General features: G+C 41.9%; 1 protein-coding gene across 1 annotated transcript in view; it reads left to right on the top strand.

Annotated features, from left to right (window-relative positions):
* The window catches only part of LOC310956354 (putative transcription factor ovo-like protein 3), a gene marked incomplete at both ends in the record, with an annotated part of 30,134 nt that extends 16,598 nt beyond the window's left edge, over window positions 1-13,536 (top strand). The window contains 2 exons of the mRNA XM_083926551.1: window positions 2,805-2,994; window positions 13,214-13,536. Coding sequence (XP_083782677.1) covers window positions 2,805-2,994; window positions 13,214-13,536 — 513 coding nt within the window. The remainder of the gene's footprint in view (window positions 1-2,804; window positions 2,995-13,213) is intronic.
* Between the last annotated feature and the right edge of the window lie 9,103 nt (window positions 13,537-22,639).

Below are 22,639 nucleotides of genomic sequence, written 5' to 3'. Positions count from 1 at the left end.
CATCTAGTTTGGCTGCAGTGGAACAACCCACTCTACACTTCCCCATTGAAGTCAGTAGAAGCTGAGCGTCCGACTGTGTAAAGTGCTGTGGCGCTGTGAGGATGAATGAGAAGGAAGTTGTGCTGGTTACCTGTGATAAGTAGCTGATTTTGAACAAAAGATGAAGGCTTTCTAGCGCATATTTAGTCAATAAAAGTTACACACAGCAGTACAGCACTTTTTTTTTTTGGTGACATACTAGGGGAAGCTGAGCTTCCCTTGCAGTCGTGAGATGATGAGTTTGCGTGTAACATGTTCAGAATTTGGTGTGTATTTTATGAACATATATTTACACAGTATAACAATGTTCACCTGCCGTCATTTGTGCAGGAGGCGCTATTTTTTTTCCCAGGATGGTAGAGGAAGGTCCCACATTTTTCGCCTCTGATTGGGTAGAAGTTCTTTCGCCCAATAGGTTATTTGATTTGGCCGTGTAACGTCATCTCACATTTAAAGCAGGCTGTTGGCTAGTCTGTTTTGATCATCTTTACAACAGATTATTTTCTGCGCTGTGTTCTACTACACCACTGGATAAAAATGTCTACTCTACTTCACCATGTTGTTGTGGCATCTGTTCTAACACATGTCACATCACGCTAAGAGCTACATCCAATCAGCAACCGGAAAAAAAAAACAAGAAAAACAGCCCTGCTGTCCCTCAGGGCGAACAAACGGCAGACATCAATCATGCGGAAGCCGGGCGTCCGGGCCAGCCCACTGTCCCATAGACCTCCAGAGACACTGAGCATCCGATGGGCGGGACAAAGCCCAGCATTTATCCAATGAGCATCTAGTTTGGCTGCAGTGGAACAACCCACTCTACACTTCCCCATTGAAGTCAGTAGAAGCTGAGCGTCCGACTGTGTAAAGTGCTGTGGCGCTGTGTGGATGAATGAGAAGGAAGTTGTGCTGGTTACCTGTGATAAGTAGCTGATTCTGAACAAAAGATGAAGGCTTTCTAGCGCATATTTAGTCAATAAAAGTTACACACAGCAGTACAGCACTTTTTTTTTTTGGTGACATACTAGGGGAAGCTGAGCTTCCCTTGCAGTCGTAGAGCAATCGCGAGTGGGAGGAGAACCCTTCTAAAAAAGAAAAAGGCGGGACCCTTCCCTACCATCCTGGGGAAAAAAATATCTCCTCCTGCCCAAATCACAGCAGGTAAACATTGTTTATTTACATATTTTTGAAAAGTGTTTTCTCTCCGGTGCTGCCTCCATCTGCTGGTTAACGCCGTTAAACCTAGAGAAATACTCCTTAATTATTAAATCTCTGCAATTTTTAAAGATTTACAGCAGCTGTCCTGCATGCAGGATCACACAAGACCCTGAGTCGAGGCTGAGCCTCAACAGGCATACAACTGTGCGAGATAGGATAAAAGTTCCTACCTTTTTGGCGCCTTCTGCACAGCCCCTGCAATGGTGAGCTCAGCCGTCGTCCCAGCAAGCAGGTCCAAACCGATCGAACGTTCGGGGTCACCAATTTATAGTAGAAAAATGTATTATAAAAACAGAAAGGTCTACAAGAAGGAGTCAGCACAGAAGTCTCACAGCCATCAAGGGGAATTTATTGACTCAAGGTCAACACACTCTTAACAAGTGTCTCTTAACAGAACTTCCCCTCTTATACAGAGGTTCGTGTGCTGACAACTTTTACACGCCACATCGGGTCTTTCCAATACACACTCATACATTGACCATCAGTAGGGTCTACTTTACATGACTTTACATGAATACATGACTATAATAAAAAACTATCAAATAACAAGTAAAACAGCAAACATATATCAAAATACAGGACTATAATACAATAAAAATATATCAAAAAAGTAAACCAGCAAATATATAAATTAAAATACATGACAATACAACAATAAAATATATGAAATATCAAGTAAAAAGCAAACCTATATCAAAATCCACCATAATCATTAATATATCAGTCAGAATATCTACAGCCAGATGAGTCTGCCTCCAAGTTATTATCAAATGTCTTAAAATCCTCCAATGAGAGCAGGACCTGAAGTTTCAGGTGTGTCTGTAATTGGTTCAGGTAAAGGGAGCAGCAGACTTCCTTTATTTAAACTAGATTATAAACTGTCATTAGTTGGGACTTTGTGTAATTATACAATATGGTTGCACAACAACTCTATATTATTATTTATTAAAACCATAAGAGACTTGATTAGGACTTGCTCAGAGACTTGAGACGTGACCCGAACATCCCTTTAAAGACTTGAAACTTGACTTGGACTTGCAAAAAGTGACTTCCGACCATCTATGTTACAATGTAGATATAAGGCTGGTTCATGCCACAGAGTAGAATAAAGGACGCCTTAAAGCTGCATTTGCTCAAAAAAGGTGAAAAAGGTGGAAAAGTATTCTGATATAACCAGAAACTATTTAGTGGACTAGTGACTATTTGAGCTAAATAGGTAATCCTGTGCCTTGACCGTTGACATCACATCAGTCTCAGACTGACTGTTTATCCAACTCTGTCTATACTGGTTACAACTTGTCCGTCAAGTGTCCAGCAGCACGGCTGACGATGAGTAGAGTAACTGTCAGTGTAGGTTACAGTTTGTCGATGAATAAACACTACAGCTCCTCGGTGTTCCTGGGTGAAAGTGAAGTGACATCACACTGTGATCTGCCCAGATTGCAGAATGTAAAAAAATAATTATATTTTATTGGGCTTAAACCCTGCAGTAATATCCTGATGCTGATCAGTGTTATCTTTATGCTACATTTATCTCTTTCTACCAGCAACGTCCTTGTACTGCCCCCGGCTCAGGTGACTTTGTGTGCTCAGTGTGCCACAAGATCTTCCCTCTGCAACGCATGCTGACTCGACACCTCAAGTGCCACAGCCTGCTGAAGAAACATCCATGTCGATTCTGTGGCAAAGGATTCAATGATACCTTCGACCTCAAGAGGCATATGCGAACACACACAGGTCAGGAATGAACTTTGCTCGCTCTCTCTCTTTCTCTCTGAGTGAATGGAGTGCTGAGAGCGTGGTGTGTGCTGAGCTTTTCAGCTGTTTTGAGTGAGTTTTTCTCTTTTTTTTTGATGTGTTTATGTGTTTCCAGTTTTTCTTTAATTAGAGGTGTTTTTTGTGGTGTTTGGTGTTTTGGTGGTGGTGAAAACATAGACTGTATAATGAATGAACGGAGCTACGGTGACGTCACTCATAGATTTGCGAACCTCCGAAAAGAAACCGCCCCGGACGCTGCCATCTTCTTTTTTCTATGTCTACGGGCGCTGCCATGTTTAAGTTTTGCAACCGTGGGCAGGAAAGGGAGGAGCTTGGGTGGACAAGGGATGAATCGATTGGATCCTGAGTTGGACCTCACTAGGGGTCCAATGTCTTAAAATCCTCCAATGATCTATCCTCCCACTTCTATCAGCAACCTGACGTATCTGAGCCACTGCTGCTAACAACACTAGCTTGGATAATTGGAGGTAAGATGTACAGCTAACTCATCCTTCATTCATTACTGTAGTAGATATTAGTTTTGTTAACATGAAAAATAACCGTTAACCTTGTGTTGTTATTGTAGCTGAAGTTACACTGTGTATGCTGTCACTGTCGTTAGACGGTAAATAACGTGAATAAGGGAACGATAACGGCATTATATTACATTATTATTACCTACGGTTTGTTCAAGACTCAGGATATCAGCAGATGAAATTAGCTAATTTAACTAGTTTACACCACAGAATACTGTCTGAGTACAGCTCAGCATTATGTGTTAAGAATTAACGTTTGTACACTTTTTTTATAAGTCCTTTCAACTGCATTATTAATATTGGTAATGACATAAAATATTAAAATATTTAACTAATAAGCCATAGATATTAATCTTTTGTTTCGGGAATAAAAACAGCATGACAGTCACCATGGCATGTAAACCTGCTGTGAGTAATAAGTTACTTTTTTGTTGCTATTTAATGTAAAACAGTTTAGCAGACATTTTATTTTTTATAACTAAGGCTTTTCCTTTACAGCCTACAATATGATCCATTTCTTACCATTACAGTTTTCTCTGTCCATCCAGCCAGTGTGTGGATCATAGGAGAATATGGCCGGTGATGGGCTGACAGAGCTACAGAGAACAGGGGAACAGCCTTGGCATTAGGGAGCTGACATACTGCATTATGTATTTACTGTATGTATTTTTACATAGATACACTTGAATGTAAATTTTGCACTGAATGAATTATTATTTATTACAATCTTCTGTACACATTTAAGTATTATCTTTGCGGGGTAATATACTGTAATTGTTAAATAATTCCAATTTAATGTGCAATAAAAGTTTTTATGAAGGACTTGCCAAAAGTTTGTTGATGTTTTTATGGTGCAGATCTGGTAAGAATTTTAACATTAGCAAAATGTACAGTATTGTAAACAGACAAGAACACATAGAAAAAAGTTTTGCCACAATTTGTAATCAGTTACAATGCTCTTTATACAGTATGCTAGCTGTTATCAACATTATAGAAATTTGCATATAATTCCCCAAGCAAGAGTATTCTCGAGTTCATGTTAATACAATCACAGCAGGAAAACAGAAAACTAGGATCATCATTTATTACATTTTTCCATTACAATAACTGTGGATATGAATAAAATGATTGTGCACATTAAGGACAGAGAATAATAAATAAATTGCAAAAACTGCAGTGGGTGATTTAAAGAGTTCCCAACATTAACAGAGCCTGGTGAGCAGAAGTGATTTGGTGATGATCCTCCTTCACAATAAAAATATTTGCTCTTGTGTAGCATAAAGTGAATACAACTTGCATTTAGTTGTGCAACCCTGTGTTGTAGAATGACGTATAAATGACCATCAATTCATCATCACCACACATATGAGAACTTAAACTGTTGTCCATGCAGTCGACCTTCTTTACAACCAGATGACTGACACCAAATATGCCCCTCCTCAGATCAGCTCTTCCTTCTGTTGGCACCGGCCACTCACTTTTCTCTGTGTGGAGAAACTTTACAGATGTAGCAAAAAGACAAACAACATCAAATCAATAAAGCATACCATATAACATAAAAACACATCATAAACGATACCGGATTTAGTTTTTTACATTCACCACTAAGTATTGATACATTTACTGTGTGATCAGTGCATCATGATGCATCTGTCTATATCCTTGTCTAAGAAGAACTGATCCTCTCAGAGACTATAAAACTGAACTTGTTTGTGTTCATTTAAGACGCGAAAATGAATATACATTTGTTTAAGCACTTGAATACAAATATATATGTGACAAATTCAGCCATACAGGCTCATTTTAATTTACAAAACATTACCAACAGCGCATACTCACAGAGAAATAGCAATACTATGCAAAGGTTACCGGCAACAAGCAGCTATTAGCACATAAATGACGAAGCTAATATCAGGTTAACATAAGTGCTAGCTTGGTGAACAACGTACATCAATGTTAACTGTGATATTAGCTGACCTGCTAAGTTTGGTTAGCGAGAGTTAAGGCTTAAAATAATTTGTAACGGTACTCACCGGATTAACTGAACAGCAGGCTGCTTGGAGTGTCTTTAGTTTAACCGGTTAAACTGAAAACAAACTGCGAACACAGAGGAACAACATCACGGCTGTAGGTTTCCACAGCTAATGTAACGTTAGGTCTGAGGCTCAAAATCTCCTAGACCTGTCAATCACAAGTAAGCCACGCCCCCAATGCATCCCCTGCTTTATGGTCTATTTCACTCAAACTGGGACCAAATTTGAAAAAATTAAAACCAGTGAGTATTGTAAAAGGCATCAAACTAACAATAGAGACAATAAAAACCTCTATAACTGGCTTATTGTAGCCGAGGCGCGAAGTTGATCATTTTCACCGTTGACTTGAATACAATCGGATGTCTTCTGCAACCCACGTATCGCCCCCTGCCGACCACTGACTAGAATACAGGCTTAAGGCGCTTCCGCGTTGGTTTTCCTTTTCAGACCCAGTCGCTCCGTCCATTCATTTATACAGTCTATGAGTGAAAAGCAGAGTTTGTTTGTCACCATGCCGGTGGCGGTAGCTGCCACTGAGTTTGAGAGGCTGACTCGGCGTCATGCCCGCCATAAAGGTAACAATCTCCAATGCTCCGCCGTTCATGATGTGCATGATCCTCAAAAGACACGACAAGTGATCTCAGCCTGTCCTTTTCTTTTTAAGTGGAGGGTTTTAACTATATGGTCTTCGCTTCGTCAGAGACCATGAAATGCTTGGTTGTGGAGCAGAGGGGCATTTAGCCCGGCTGGAGGGGCAGGGCGGTGGCCAGCTGCTGCCGCTGCAGACGGGGAGTGCCTCCCGGCTCCCCGGTAGGTGCTGCGGCGCCGCTGTCTGCGGTGGTTCCGCTGGTTGCCCCGACGCCCGTGGGCGTTGCAGTGGCCTCAGCCTCGGTGGCTGCCGAGCCTTCGGGGGTCATGGTCGACCCCATGAGCGCTTCATGCACTGGATTTGAGTCACATTAACAGCCCAAAACCAGAAAACAAAAAATGACTGGGAAAAACAAACAAACTGACAGTTGTAATGAGAACAGTGAAAATGAATCAATGAATCTTGAGTTAACAAATTATAATAACTCATAACCTATATTCTCCTGAAGATATCAAAAAGTTTTTAGAGATCACAAAACGTGCCAGACTTCCTGTAGTGGAGGACCATTTTGATAATGTCAGACTGTTGAAGAGGTCACAGACAAAGAGATTTATCGTTTAAGGAAATTATTAGTTAGAGTGAAGGCACAAATCATTGATGACGAAGATGATTTTTAAACATAGGTGTTTTTGACATGTTTTATCACTGTTGGTTTCTTTTTAAGCTTTCCTCCACCAATGTGTATTTGAACATCAGCATTTTAAACGAAACTGAACTGAACGGAGCCAGGGCTGATTTTAAAAGAGCTGCTCTTTTTAAACTGATGGGGATGATGAGAATAGATGTGATGCTTGTACAGGAAACCCACAGCACAGCAGATAATGAGAGTGACTGGAGGATGGATTTTAATGGGGAGGGGATTTTAAGCCATAAATCCAGTCTCAGTGGACTAAGGAACAAAGGAAGACCATTCATTCTTTACGCACGGGTGGCAGCTCTGAAGTCTCAGACTCTTCTAAGATCAGGAAGTTTGCTGCCGGTTTCTACAGAGACCTCTTTAAGAGTGAGTGGACAAATAATCCAGCCAGACCAGCATGCACAATGACAGAGCCTCTGGGATGGATGGCCTTCCTGTTGACTTTTACAAGTCTATTTTGTCCATTATAGGACAGGACCTGCTGGAGGTGCTGAACCAAAGTCTCCTGACTGGAAGACTCCCTCTGAGCTGCAGGAGGGCCGTCATCACCCTGCTGCCGAAGAAGGGAGACCTACAAGACCTGCAAAAACTGGAGGCCGGTCTCGCTGCTGTGCACGGATTATAAAATCCTGTCCAAACTCTAGCCCTGAGACTGAGGGAGGTGATGGCGTCCTTCAACCACCCTGACCAGACTTACTGTGTGCCCAACAGGCTCATAAGTGATAATATCACTTTAATTTGAGATGTTTTGGACCCCCTTATTTGGACCCCCTCATTGGCTGTATAAACTGGTCTTATTTCCATAGACCAGGAAAAGGCTTTTGACCGAGTTGAACACCAGTATTTATGGCAGACTCTGGCTGCCTTTGGGTTCAACCAAGGCTTTATAGCCATGATACAGGTTCTCTAGAAGAAGGAGAATGGAGAGATGTTAGCGCGAGGGGGCTGCCAGTGGCAGTTGGGTGCCTTGCTGAACAGCACCTCTGCAGTGCCCAAGAGATGAGCTGGCACCTCTCCAGCCACCAGTCCACGCTCCATTCATGGTCCACACAGGGACTCGAACCTCCGGTTACCAGCCGAGTCACCTATGGACTGAGCTACTGCCGCTCACTCTATAGTGATATTGCCAGTGTCCTTCAGATAAATGGCGGGTTGAGTACTCCGTTTGACGCCCAGAGAGGTGTGAGGCAGGGCTGCTCTCTCTATAGGATGTTCTTCTCTCTGGCCATCGAGCCTCTGCTCCATAAACTTAGGAACAATTTGAACGGTGTGTGTTTCCCCAAGTGTGATGTGTCTTTTAAACTGTCTGTTTATGCTGATGACCTTATTGTGTTGGTCAATACCCAAAGAGATATGGATGTTTTAACTGATACTGTGAAGGACTTTGGTTGTATTTCTGCGGCAAGGTGAACTGGGAGAAGAGCGATGGTTGGTTGGGGAGGAGCTGGGGGGATCGGCTCATGCTGCCCGCAGGCCTACATTGGAAAAGAGGAGGACTCAAATATCTTGGGGTCTTTCTGGGGAATGAGAGCCATAAAAAGAATAACTGGGAGAATGGTTTTACAAAAGGTTTTTTTCAAAAGGTTTTACCAAAAATGTCATACAGAGGTCGCACCCTGATCCTGAACAACCTGGTCTTGTCCGCCCTATGGCACCGGCTATGCTAGTTTCTCTCCTGACACAGGTAAAACAGGTTTTAGTTGATTAATTTTAGACAGGATGCACTGGGTTCCACAGAGTGTCCTCTTCCTTCCTTAGGAGGAGGGTGGCCAGGGCCTGGTCCATCTGGCCAGCAGGGGGCGCTGCCTTCAGACTGCAGTTTATTCAAAGATTACTGACTGGGCCAGAGGACACTCTGTGGAGACCTTTATCCCGGTGCATCCTGGGACATTTTTACAGCCTGGGTCTTAATTTGTTTTTAATGAATGACGAAAAGATAATTTCATCAACTCTTCCTGGTTTTTATAAAAGGTTTTTTATTGTTTGGAACCTGCTTAAAAAAGACAGGCAGCAGCAGGGGGACTCCCATCACTGGTTGCTGCAGGAGCCCGTTCTGTACGGGTCGGTGCTGGACCACCCGAGCTGGGCAGGACTCTCACTGACAAGGCTGCTGCAGACTGCAGGCATCTCCACGCTTGGCCAGGTGGTGGAGCTGTCCGGGCCCCAGCTGAAGGACCCTACTGGACTGGCTGTTAAGCTGGGCCTGAGATCCACCAGGGTAATAAAAAACGTGCTTGACTACTGGAAAAATAACAGGTCAAGACACCCTGCTTTTAAAAACATTCACAGACGGATCTTCTTCCCCCAGCATGGAGGACACTTTTCTGGCTGTGGATTTTAAAGACTGCTCTGGGCCTCTGTTGGAGGCAACACACCCTGTCTCCCTGGAGGGGGCCTCAGAGAAAACTCTTTATAACAGGCCCAGACGACATCCCTGGTAGGGTGCTGAAAGACTGTGCAGAGGAACTGAAGGATGTCTTCACTGACATCTTTAACACCTCCTTGAAGCAAGCCATTGTCCCATCATGCTTCAAAGCCGCCACAATTATACCTGTGCCGAAGACATCATCCCCATCCCGCTACAACGACTACCGTCCTGTGGCACTGTCACCCATCATCAGGAAGAGCTTTGAATGGCTAGCCGAGTAACACATAAACCCCCCCTCCCCTCACTCCCACCTTGGACCCCTTCCAGTTTGCATACAGGGCGAAACGATCCACAGAGGATGCAATTTGCTCTGCCCTCTACACGGCCCTCACCCACCTGAAACAGAAAGACTGTATGTGAGAATGCTGTTCATAGACTTCAGTTCAGCATTCAATACCATAATACCACAGCTCATCTGCAAACTGGACAAGCTGGGCCTCAGCACTTCACTCTGCAACTGGCTGCTCGACTTCCTCAGCGAGAGGCCACAAGCAGTACGTGTTGGGAACAACACCTCCAGCACCATCACCCTGAGCACAGGGGCCCCACAAGGCTGCATACTCAGTCCTCTGTTCACCCTATTGACGCACGACTGCACACCAACTTACATCACCAATCACCTCATAAAGATTGCGGACGACACAACTCTGGTGGGTCTCATCACCAAGGGCTACGAGACACACTACAGGAAGGAGGTAGACCTTCTGACCACCTGGTGTAGGAACAACAACCTCCTGCTAAATGTCAGCATGACGAATGCAATTGTTGTTAACTTCCAGAGAGGCCACACCGACCACCCACCACTAACCATCGACAGTGCTGCTGTGGAGAGAGTGAGTAGCACCAAATTCCTGGGGGTGCACATCAGTGAGGACCTTTCATGGACTACAAACACTACATCACTGGCAGAGAGGGACAGCGCCTCTACTTCACAGGTGTGCCCTGTCAGGTTCAATAAGTGGGATTTCTTGCCTTATAAATGGGGTTGGGGTCAGGTGGATACACAGCTGATAGTCCCACTGAATAAACTGTTTGAATTTTTATTATGGCAAGAAAAAAGCAGCTAAGTAAAGAAAAACGAGTGGCCATCATTACTTTAAGAAATGAAGGTCAGTCAGTCCGAAAAATTGGGGAAACTTTGAAAGTATCCCCAAGTGCAGTCGCAAAAACCATCAAGCGCTACAAAGAAACTGGCTCACAAGAGGACCGCCCCAGGAGAGGAAGATAAACAGTCACCTCTGCTGCGGAGGATAAGTTCATCCGAGTCACCAGCCTCAGAAATTGCAGGTTAACAGCAGCTCAGATTAGAGAGCAGGTCAATGCCACACAGAGTTCTAGCAGCAGACACATCTCTAGAACAACTGTTAAGAGGAGACTGTGTGAATCAGGCCTTCATGGTAGAATAGCTGCTAGGAAACCACTGCTAAGGACAGGCAACAAGCAGAAGAGACGTGTTTGGGCTAAAGAACACAAGGAATGGACATTAGACCAGTGGGAATCTGTGCTTTGGTCTGATGAGTCCAAATTTGAGATCTTTGGTTCAAATCACCGTGTCTTTGTGCGACATAGAATAGCTGAATGGATGGACTCTACGTGCCTGGTTCTCACCATGAAGCATTGAGGAGGAGGTGGGATGGTTTGGGGGTGCTTTAGTGATGACACTGTTGGGGATTTATTCAAAATTGAAGGCATACTGAACCAGCATGGCTACCACAGCATCTTGCAGCGGCATGCTTTTCCATCCGGTTTAGGTTTAGTTGGACCATCATTTATTTTTAAACACAACAATGACCCCAAACACACCTCCAGGCTGTGTAAGGGCTATTTGACCAAGAAGGAGAGTGATGGGGTGCTGCGCCAGATGACCTGGCCTCCACAGTCACCAGACCTGAACCCAATCGAGATGGTTTGGGTTGAGCTGGACCGCAGAGTGAAGGCAAAGGGTCCAACAAGTGCTAAGCATCTCTGGGAACTCCTTTAAGACTGTTGGAAGACCATTTCAGTTGACTACCTCTTGAAGCTCATCAAGAGAAAGCAGAGTGTGTGTGAAGCAGTAATCAGAGCAAAAGGTGGCTACTTTGAAGAAACTAGAATATAGGACATATTTTCAGTTGTTTCATACTTTTTTGTTAAGTACATATTTCCACATGTGTTAATTCATAGTTTTAATTCCTTCAGTGTGGATCCACAATTTTCATAGTCATGAAAATAAAGAAAACTCTTTGAATGAGAAGGTGTGTCCAAACTTTTGGTTTGTACTGTGTATATATATATATATACTGTATATATATATATATATATATATATATATATATATATATATATATATATATATATATATATATATATATTGTTCTCTCAAGACCTGTAAGACTATGATGCCACCATCTGCACTTTTATTATTATTTTTGCTATTGTATTGTATTGTTTTTACTATAGCAGTTAGATCATTTATGTTGTGTCACTTACCATTGTGTCTTCCCACTTCTTATTGTGTCTTGTCTTTGTCTTTTCTAGTCTACACATGGGATAGTGAGAAAATAAATTTAGATTCCTTGTATGTTTTGTTCATGTGAAGAATTGACAATAAAGCTGACTTTGACTTTGACTTTGATAAACTGTTGGTTAAAACACTGAACAGAAAAAAACTAAATGGACGGACAGACACTCCTTGGAGGGCTTTTTTAGGGCTGGACCTGGGATCCAGGCCTTAGTGGAGGTCTCTCTACAAGCCTCCACTATGCAAGAGACATGGGGCTGCTCCATGGCATCATGGCAGTGAACTCTTTTATGTCCATGATAAAGGAATCTGTAGAAGACAAATGCCCATTCTGTGGCTTAAGAGAGACAATTTCCCACTGTGGCACCGTCTGTCAACACTTTTTCTGTTTTTACAAGTTGTTTTTACCAGTTTTAGAGAAAGTTTTAGTAAGCAGGTGTTTATTTGTGGTTTTAGATACACTCGCCAGCACAGACACAAGAGCCAGCTTTTAAACTTTGTTTTAGGGCAGGCTAAGATGGTGGTGTATGTGAGCAGGAAGAGAAAGGTGGAGGAAAACCTCCATGTGGAGTTGGTCCGTCTGTCTGTGTTAATATGATAAAGGCCAGACTGTTGGTGGATTTTAGTTTTTATAAAACTGCAGGTGACCTGGACTCTTTAAAAGATCTGTGGTGTTTCATAAATTCCAAAACTGTAGTATGCAATTTTTTAATCACTCACTCACAAAGAATGTCTGCTGCATCCTTTTTTCTAGGCTTCCATAGAAAACTGTTAACTTAAAATAAAGTTTTGAAACCACAATCGTATAGTTTTACGTTGTGTTAAGTTGTTCTTTGTTCTAACATTAAAAAAAACAACATTTTTTTAAGATTATGCTGCATCTGTTGCATTTATTGACGTAAAGTAGCCTCATTGTGTATACCTTTTATTATATGAACTTGCTTGAGACAACTTGAGAGGTAAAATTTGAATTTAAGAGGTTTTCACAAATATAGGCTGTTTTATTCTTAAAGTGTAGTCGATTGATGCATCCCCACAGATCATCTTAAAGGTTTTGAATCCCCGCCCTAATAGTTTGAAAAAATAGGAGCCCCCAAACAGAATCTAACAGAAGAAGAACAGAGGTACAGAAGACAACCCTTCATTAACAAAAGTGCTGTCACGCTATTACGATGAAAGTTCTTGAAATTATTCACAATCACCTCAATTTTTTTTTAGACATCTCAATTTTGTCTCCAGGTGTTTATTTAATGTTTGTGCTTATCCTGCTTTTAAATAACCATATTTGACAGCGCTTTTGTCGAACATTTGTGTCAACTACTGAGCCACTGATACCAATCTGAAAGGAGAAGTGCATTCACATAAACATGCACAGTAAAAACAAAAAGCACCTCTTTTTTCTCCCCCCATTGTAGGTATCCGACCCTACAAGTGTCAGCTATGTGAGAAAGCCTTTACACAGCGCTGCTCCCTGGAGTCCCATATGAAGAAGATTCATGGCGTTCATCAACAGTATGCCTACCGCCAAAGACGTTCCAAGATCTTTGTGTGTGAGGATTGTGGTTACACCTCAAGTCGCCCTGATGAGTATTTCCTTCATGTGAGACAGTGCCACCCCGGCAGTCCCGCCCTCCGCAGGTACTACCGCCGCCAGACCCATGAGAGCAGCAGCTTTGCTTCAGTAGAACGTAAACTCAACCCCTATTTTCTGTACCCAACCCCTGCATACTACATGTAGGGCTTGTTCTACTTCTCAACTACAAAAAGCATTTGTTAGTTTTAGTGATATTTTGAATTTGTACTCAACTGTGTAACACATATCTTTTTTAGTGTTCATTCAGCAGTTCCTGTTTTCATTGATAGATTTGAATTAAAAAACACTACTTTTATCACTTTTATTTATTGCATGTTTATTGTTTAAATAAAAATGAAGGATCAAAGATTATTTTTGGTTGGTTTTATTATGTAATAATGCATTTATGGTTGAATCAAGCACTATATAACGATCTTAAGTATTTTGTAAGCCTTTGGTTAATAATTAAATAATCATCACCAAACATTTACAAATGTTTGTAAATTATTGATATTGAGTGCATATGAATGAATGAATGAATGAATGAATGAATGAATGCTTTATTTCAAACATATGGAAAAAAAAAAAATTACACTTGAAACACGAGTCATTAAAAACACTTTGTATGTTTGAAAAGGAGCAGGAAGAAGCATAAGCTTATTCATTCCTACCCCTTCTCCACTTAGTATCTATACTATAGGTTTTCTTACTTCCTGTTTATCCTGTTTCTTTTATTTATTTATTTATTTTTTTTACATTTTTTTTAATGTATTTATTTATTAATTTATTTATTTATAAAAAAAAATTTAATACGCTCAACAAAACCAACAATTCCAACAAACAAACAAACAATAACCGCTTGTGTATAAATAAATAAACGACAAGTATGGCAAGAAATGAGAACCCTAGTGTTTGTCACACCCCTCTTCTTCCCTGTACCTTGTAAACACCATCCGTTTGTACTGTTGTTTGAATTTGCTCATGGTTGGACATTGTCTGAGCTCATATCACAAATGTATTTTTAGTCACCTATAATCCTTTAATAAATTATAAAATAATACTAAACCAATCATTAGTAAATGATTAAGCATTTAGTTGATAGACTGTAGATCACTGTGATCTGTGGAATATTGTTAACGTCTGGACGTGTTCTGATTTGCTGGTGAAGTTCCTCACATGCAGATGAAAAGAAGAGCTGATGACTCCAGAAATCTAGAAATCTAGGATAGAATTGAAAATCTGTCTCCTTACCTACAAAGCTCCTATCAGTCAGGCTCCATCGTATCTTAAAGAGCTCATAGTACTGTATTACCCGACTAGATCACTGTTCTCTGAGAATGCAGGAGTACTTGTCATTCCTAGAGTCTCCAAAAGTAGAATGGGAGTCTTCAGCTACCAAGCTCCTCTCCTGTGGAACCAACTCCCAAGTGTTGTACAGGAGGCAGACACTGTCCCCATATTTTAAATAAAACTTAAAAGTTTCCTCTTTAAAAAAGCTAGTTAGCCCTTAATGATGCTGCTATAGGCCTAACCTGCCGGGGGATAATACTGTTTCTGATACTCTGAGCTTCTATCCCCTTAGCTGTGCTTGTTTCTACTATTCTACTATATTAGCTGCCATAATATATAGGTGATATTCACATTAATTCAATTCAATTTAATTTTAATTATAGTGCCAAATCATAAGAAAAGTTATCTCAGGACACTTTACAGACTAGGTATAGACCACACTCTATGACTTATTTATGTATTTACATTGACCCAACAATTCAAACAAAAACCTTCCCGACAGACAGGAACGTCGGGCAGACCCAGCTCTGTGGAGGACGAACATCTGTCTTTACCGGTTGGGGAGGAAGAAAAGGAGAGAGAAAGAGAGAAAAGACGAACAGATGGACAGAGAGAGACAAAGACAGACACACTTAGCCAGTAACCAGTAACTATAATAATATCTACAGTAATGTGAATATGACTCATTTGTAATGGCAGTTATTACAGCAGAACAGTAGAAACAAGAACAGCTAAGGTGATAGAATATAATAGTAGTAGGAAGCGTCATGCAGGACCACGATCAGCAGAGAGCTGCGAGACAACAATGAAAAACTCTGGGGAAGAAGTTGAATTAGTAACATGCATTGATGAGACATGAATGATACAGACAGAGAGGAGAGAAGCTCAGAGTATCAGAAAAAGTATTATCCCCTGGCAGACTTGGCCTATAGCAGCATCATTAAGCAGAACAAAATCAGCTTAAAAATAACAACATTGCTAACGTAAGCCCTAGCTGTAAGCTTTATCAAAGAGGGAAATTTTAAGTTTACTCTTAAATATGGGGACAGTATCTGCCTCCCGAATAATACTTGGGAGTTGGTTCCACAAGAGAGGAGCTTGGTAGCTGAATGCACTGCCTCCCATTCTACTTTTGGAGACTCTAGGAATGACAAGTAGCCCTGCATTCTCAGAGCGCAGCGATCTAGTCGGGTAATACGGTACCATGAGCTCTTTAAGATACAACAGAGCCTGACTGATAGGAGCTTTGTAGGTAAGGAGAAGGGTTTTAAATTATATTCTAGATTTTACAGGTAGCCTGTGCAAAGAGGCTTATACAGGAGAAATACGTTCTCTTCGATTTGTTTTAGTTAGTACGCGAGCTGTAGCATTTTGGACTTATTGGAGGAGCCTGATAATAAGGAGTTGCAATAGTCCAGCCTATAAGTAACAAATGCATGGACTAGTTTTTATACACCTTTCTGAGACACAATGTTCCTAATTTTCTCAATATTACGCAGGTGAATATATGCATTCCTTGTTGTTAGTTTTATGTGAGAATTGAAGGACATATCCTGATCAAAAATAACACCCAGATTCCGTACTGTGGTGCTATAGTACAACCAAACATCATCCAGAGTGACAATATCTTTAGCTACAGTATATCGGGGGCCTTCGGGGCCAAGTACAATAAGTTCAGTTTTATCTGAGTTTAACATTAGAAAATTGCAGGTCATCCAGCTTTTTATTTCCTTAATGCACATTTGAAGTTTAGCCAGCTGATCAGTTTCTTCTGGATTGATCGACAAATACAATTGTGTATCATCAGCATAACAATGAAAATTTATGGAGTCCTTCCTCATAATATTTCCTAAGGGAAGCATATATAAGGTGAATAGAATCGGTCCAAGGACAGAACCCTGTGGAACTCTGTGACTTACTTTAGTGTGCATGGAGGATTTGTCGTTAACATGTACAAACTGAGATCTATCTGATAAATACGACTTAAACCAGCTTAATGTGGTTCCCTTAATGCCAATTAGATGCTCCAGTCTCTATAGCAGGATGTGATGGTCAATAGTGTCGAAGGCAGCAATAAGATCTAGTAAAACAAGTACAGAGACAAGTCCTTTGTCTGATGCTATTAGAAGGTCGTAAGTAATTTTTACCAGTGCTGTCTCAGTGCTATGATTCATTCTAAAACCTGACTGGAAGTCCTCAAATAACTCATTATTATGTAAAAAGTCACACATCTGATTGGCGACTAATTTCTCGAGGATCTTAGAGAGAAAAGGAAGGTTAGATAAAGGTCTATAGTTGGCTAGTACCTCAGGATCAATACTGGGCTTTTTAAGAAGAGGTTTAATTACAGCTACTTTAAAAGACTGTGGTACATAACCTGCTGATAAAGACATGTTAATCATATCTAATACAGGAGTGCCAACTAAAGGTAACACTTCTTTAAGTAACCTAGTTGGAATAGAGTCTAGGAAACAAGTAGAAGGCTTCGATGCTGAAATAGTAGAGGTTAATTTGTTAAGGTCAACTGTAGAAAAGCAGTCCAAGAATATATCAGGCCGTACAGTTGTTTCTAAGGTTCCTGCGTTTGAAGGAAAATTGGTGCCAAGCAAGTTGATTTTGTCTCTAATAGTTCTAATTTTATCATTAAAGAAGGTCATGAAGTCGTTACTACTGAGGGTTATAGGAATACATGGCTCAATAGAGCTGTGGCTCTCTGTCAGCCTGGCTACAGTGCTGAAAAGAAATCTAGGATTGTTCTTATTGTCCTCTATTAAATATGAGTAATAGGCTGCTCTTGCATTACGGAGGGCCTTCCTATATGTTTTTAGACTTTCATGCCAAACTAAGCGAGATTCCTCCAATTTAGTAGAGCACCATTTACTTTCCAATTTTCGCGATATTTGTTTTATTTCACAGGTTTGTGAGTTATACCACGGAGCTAACTTTCTCTGTTTCATTATCTTCTTGTTTCAAAAATAATAGAGCTATATTTGGGCATGATGACGTCTGGACACAAAGTAGACCCTACTGATGGTAAAGTGTGAGTGTGTATTGGAAAGACTGTGCGTGTAAACGTTGTCAGTATGAAACCTCAGTATGAGAGGGGAAGTTCTTTTAAGAGACACTTGGAATTTGGAATTTAGAACTTGGAATTTGGAAGTCTGTGATTAGAGTGTGTTGACCTTGATTTAATAAATTCCCCTTGATCACTGTGAGACTTCTCTGCTGACTCCTTCTTGACCTTTCTATTTTTATAATACATTGTTCTACCATAGTGGCCGGCTAGTTACCGTAGCACAAGACTGAGCTTCAATGGTGCAGAGCCGTGCCTCTAACTCACTACAACGCTACAAATAAATTACACTTACCTTTACCATCATCACTAAAGGAGGCAGAGGAGTAGCTTAACATACGACACTCCAAGCAAGAGAGAGCAGGAGAGAGAGCGGGGGAAACCATCACCAGCCATGAAGCTAACTGCTAAGCTAAAGTGGCTAACAGCTTGTAACGTTAAACACTATGGAATAAGTGAGAAAGTGGCTGAAAGAAGGAGAGCTGTGAGTGCTTGATTAGAACTAGTGGATGTTTAAATGTTAAGCTGTAGTTAGCGGCTGTGGTGAATATTATAGCAAAAACAGCTGAATTTAGTGAGAGCAGCAAACTGTGAAACAACGAGTGACCAACACACAAGCACCAGGAATTGCAAATTAGAGATAGATATTATTAGCAAGAGTAACTCTGTCTCTTCTTGTTACCGTAACAACAAGCAAAAAACAAAACGCGACTGACACAAAACTCGACACATTTACTCAAACAAAACCATAAAGACTGATCAGATAGGTAACCTTATGTTATAGGTAACGTTGTGTTTAACATTGTCATGAAAAACTAAACATAGAGGCATTCACAAGGACAGCTAACGTTACCCAGTCTCTTCCTGTTTATACGTCACTACGGCAACCTCGTTTTGTTTTATGAATGTACTAAAGGTAGATTTAGTACATTGATTAAATTCATTTAAAAATAAATAAAAAGCAGATTTAGTACATTGACCAAATTCATTTAAAAATAAATAAAAAGCAGATTTAGTACATTGACTAAATTAATTTAAAAGTACATTAATAAAAACGATAAAGTAATCCTGGTTTGCACCTTGTGGTCAGCAGCTCCTCCTCCACAGGGGGTCTGGTATATTATTATAGTTGCTGTTACTTTTGTGGTTGCTTGCATCTCTGGAAGTGCCTATCTGTCTGTCTGTCTTTGTGTCTCTCTGTCAATCTGTCGTTCTTTTCTCTCTTCTTTTCTTCCTCCCCAACCGGTCAAGACTGATGTTCGTCCTCCATAAAGCTGGGTCTATTTGATGTTCCTGCCTGTTAAAAGGAAGGTTTTCGTTGCCACTGTGTGTACAAGATTGCTGGATAAATACTGTATAATAATTACAGTATAATAAGCATTATTCCTGCTCCATGGGAAGAAATCAACAGTGCTTAACTGAATCATTGATTTTTTCCCCCTCGTCCAGTGCAGTGAGTGAGGCAGCCGGCAGCAGGTGAGACACTCAGACTGAGCTGATCAATCAATGCAGATAGATGTTCAAAACACATATACAGCGGGAGAAAACGATATATATATATAACATTTAAAAAAAAGCTTCTCCTCACCCTCTGCGGGTGCGCAGGTGATTGACCCTCTCTCTAAGCTGGGTCCTCTACCAGAGGCCAGGGAGCTTGTGGGTTCTGCGCAGTATCTTCGCTGTTCCGAGCACTGCACTTTTCTGTACCCAGATGTCCCAGGTTGTTGCGGGAATCTGCTGTAACCACTCCTCCAGCTTGAGGGTCACTGCCCCTAGTGCTCCGATCACCATGGGCACTACTGTCACCTTTACCTTCAAGGCTCTCTCCAGCTCCTCTCTGAGCCCTTGGTATTTTTTAAGTTTCTCGTGTTCCTTTTTGCAGATGTTCCCATCGCCTGGTATCGGCTTTCCTCTGTCCTTATCCACCACCACGATATCTGGTTGGTTTGCCATTACCATCCTATTAGTCTGTATCTGGAAGTCCCACATGATCTTTGCTCCCTCATTCTCCACCACCTTTGGAGGATTTTCCCATTTGGATCTTGGGGGTTTCCAGTCCATACTATGCACAGATGTTTCTTTACACTGTGCCAGCCACTTGGTTATGCTGTTCCATGTATGCTTTCCCTGCCAGCATCTTGCACCCTGCGGTTATGTCTTGGATTGTTTAAGGTGCCTCTTTGCACAACCTACACCTTGGGTCTTGTCTGGTGTGGTATATCTGGGCCTCTATCGCTGGATCACTCACTATTGTGACTGCTTTCCGGGTGAGGCGGTTGGTGTACAAGTCTTTGAGGGATGGGAGTGGGGCACCAATGATTTTCCCTTCTGTGGTACTCAGTGCAGCTCCCGCCCCATACAGTAATACAGCTGGAAATGATGCTCTCAACGGTGCCTCTATAGAATGTCATCAGGGTGGGTGGTGGAGCACTTGCCCTTTTGAGTTTACACAGGAAGTAGAGGCGCTGTTGTGGCTTCTTTGCCAGTGATGTAGTGTTTGTTAGGGATGCACGATATATCGGCATTAATATCGGCATCGGTCCGATGAGTAAAATTGTGCCGATATGCACAACCGATGTATATCCGTCTAGTTGCTATGTCGGGTGAAGGAGCGGGAGAAGGAGGGGAGGGGGAGGGGGATTTGGCCAAGGCCATGGCCATGTGTATTTGTTTGGGCACGTCAGTGACGCAAAGGCGGCACAGGATTGTGGGATGTTAAACGGAAGAGGAGGAAAAAATGTCAGCGGTGTGGGCGTTTTTCACTGTGTCAAACGAAGACACTCGAAAAGCAGTATGCAACACCTGCAAAGTCGAGGTAATGCGAGGAGGATGCCGCGTCAAGTCATTCAACACCACAAATTTAATATGCCATTTGAAAAAATGCCACCCAGAGCTACACAAACAACTGCAGGACAAAAATGCTGCTAACATTAGCCAGCAGGCAAAAACGAAAGCAGCTGCAGCTGGTAGTCCAATACAGTAGGTACTCGACCAGACCAAGAAATTTGCCAAGGACAGCGCAAAAGCCAGGACAATAACCGACAAGGTAATGGAAATGATTGCTCTTGACGACCAACCATTTTCCATTGTGGAGGACCGAGGATTTCGGCGGTTGATAGAGCATATTGAACCCTGCTACACCCTACCAAGTCGGCGCTACTTTTCCAACGTCTCCCTCCCTGCTTTGTATGAAGTCGTGGCCACGCATATCCACAAATTGTTGGACAATGTGACTGACATTAGCTTTACTACGGATATATGGAGCTCGGACGTAAGTCAGATGAGTATGTTGAGCCTTACTGCTCAGTGGATTAATGACAACTTTGAAATGAAGAGAGCTGTTTTACATGCGCAAGAGTTTGCAGGATCGCACATGGGAGTCGCCATCGCTAGCGCATTTGACTGCATGTTTGCCAAGTGGAAAATTAAAAAAGACAATGTGCATGTTGTGCTCCGCGACAATGCGCGGAATATGCAGAAGGCAATGGAGGAGTGTGGCGTTAAAAGCCTGGGCTGCATGGCTCACACGCTGCAGCTAGCAGTGCATGATGAGTGTTAAGCCAGCGGAGCATTTCTGACTGTGTGGCGATCGGGAGGAAAATAGTCGGACATTTTCGCCATTCTCAACTCGCTACTTCTCGGCTGAGAGACATACAGCAAGAGTTAGGTATGAAAACCATGATGCTACAACAAGATGTGGCGACCAGATGGAACAGTACTTTTTTTACGATGAAAAGTCTACTGGATCAGAAGCGCGCACTTGGTGTGTATGGAGCAGATCATGAGCTGCCTGCGTGTTTAAGTGCATATCAGTGGGGCCTCGTTGAAAACAAGACCACGCTTCTCACTCCATTTGAACAAGTAACGAGGGATATCAGCTCACATCTGGCTACTACTGCGGACGTGATTCTGTCTGTTGTGGCACTGAAACGTTTGCTGAGCAAGGCAGCTGACACAGACAGTGGGGTCCGCACAGCAAAGCACACTCTACTGGAAGCTGTGAACGCGCAATTTGGAAGCGCTTTCTCTGAGCCGCTTTACTACTTGGCAACGATCCTTGACCCCTGGTACAAAGACCGTTATTTTGACACAGTCACCAAGCAAGCGGCGGTAAATATGCTCCAGAAGCAAGTGGACAAAATGACGCACAGCGACAGCGCTACGAAGACACCGGACACAGAGGAACCGCAAGAGAAGAAGATAAGAACAAGTGACGAGGGTGGAAAGTCGCTGCTTGACATGCATGACGAAATTCTGGAGGAAAACTTGACCATGGAACAGCAGGCAGGCCTGACAAGCCGCACAAGTGTGCAGGTATAATATTATCAGACCCAGTCTTTTATAAAAAAATAACGAAGTCCTTTGTGTAGTGATTTTTTTTTTAAATTAATGTGCTGTGAATTCTAAAGAGTTACTAAAATAATAGATTTACTTAAATGAAAATGCTAATTGTTATAAAAAAATATTTAGTAATGCTTCTCTGCCCCCTTGAGGTTGACCTTAAGCACTGGTCATCTCCTCAGAGCAAAGTTAATCAAAGCTCTTAAGGGGAGGAGGACAATGTTGTCCTGTCTAGAGTACTGCTGTAAATTTATCAGACATGCATAGTTATACACTTGTCTACATTCCTGTAGGTGCATGGCTATCTGAGTGAGCCCCTCATCCCCAGAAATGAGAGCCCACTGCAGTATTGGAAAAGCAACATGTCTCGCTTTCCTGCCCTGGCCAAAGCAGCATGCAAGTTCCTTTCGGCTCCATGTACAAGTGTGGACAGCGAACGTCTCTTCTCTGCTGCATCACATATTGTTGATGAAAAGAGAAACAGAATCCAGTGTGAGAAAGCAGAAATGCTTCTCTTTGTCAAAAAAAACCTGCCTTTGCTGATGTAGTAGGCCTGGACTATAA

Source organism: Echiichthys vipera, assembly GCF_963691815.1.
Source record: "Echiichthys vipera genome assembly, chromosome: 14".
Classification (NCBI taxonomy): Eukaryota; Metazoa; Chordata; class Actinopteri; order Perciformes; family Trachinidae; genus Echiichthys; species Echiichthys vipera.
The sequence above is the reverse complement of the archived record's forward strand: the minus strand, read 5'-3'. Positions and strand labels throughout refer to the sequence as shown.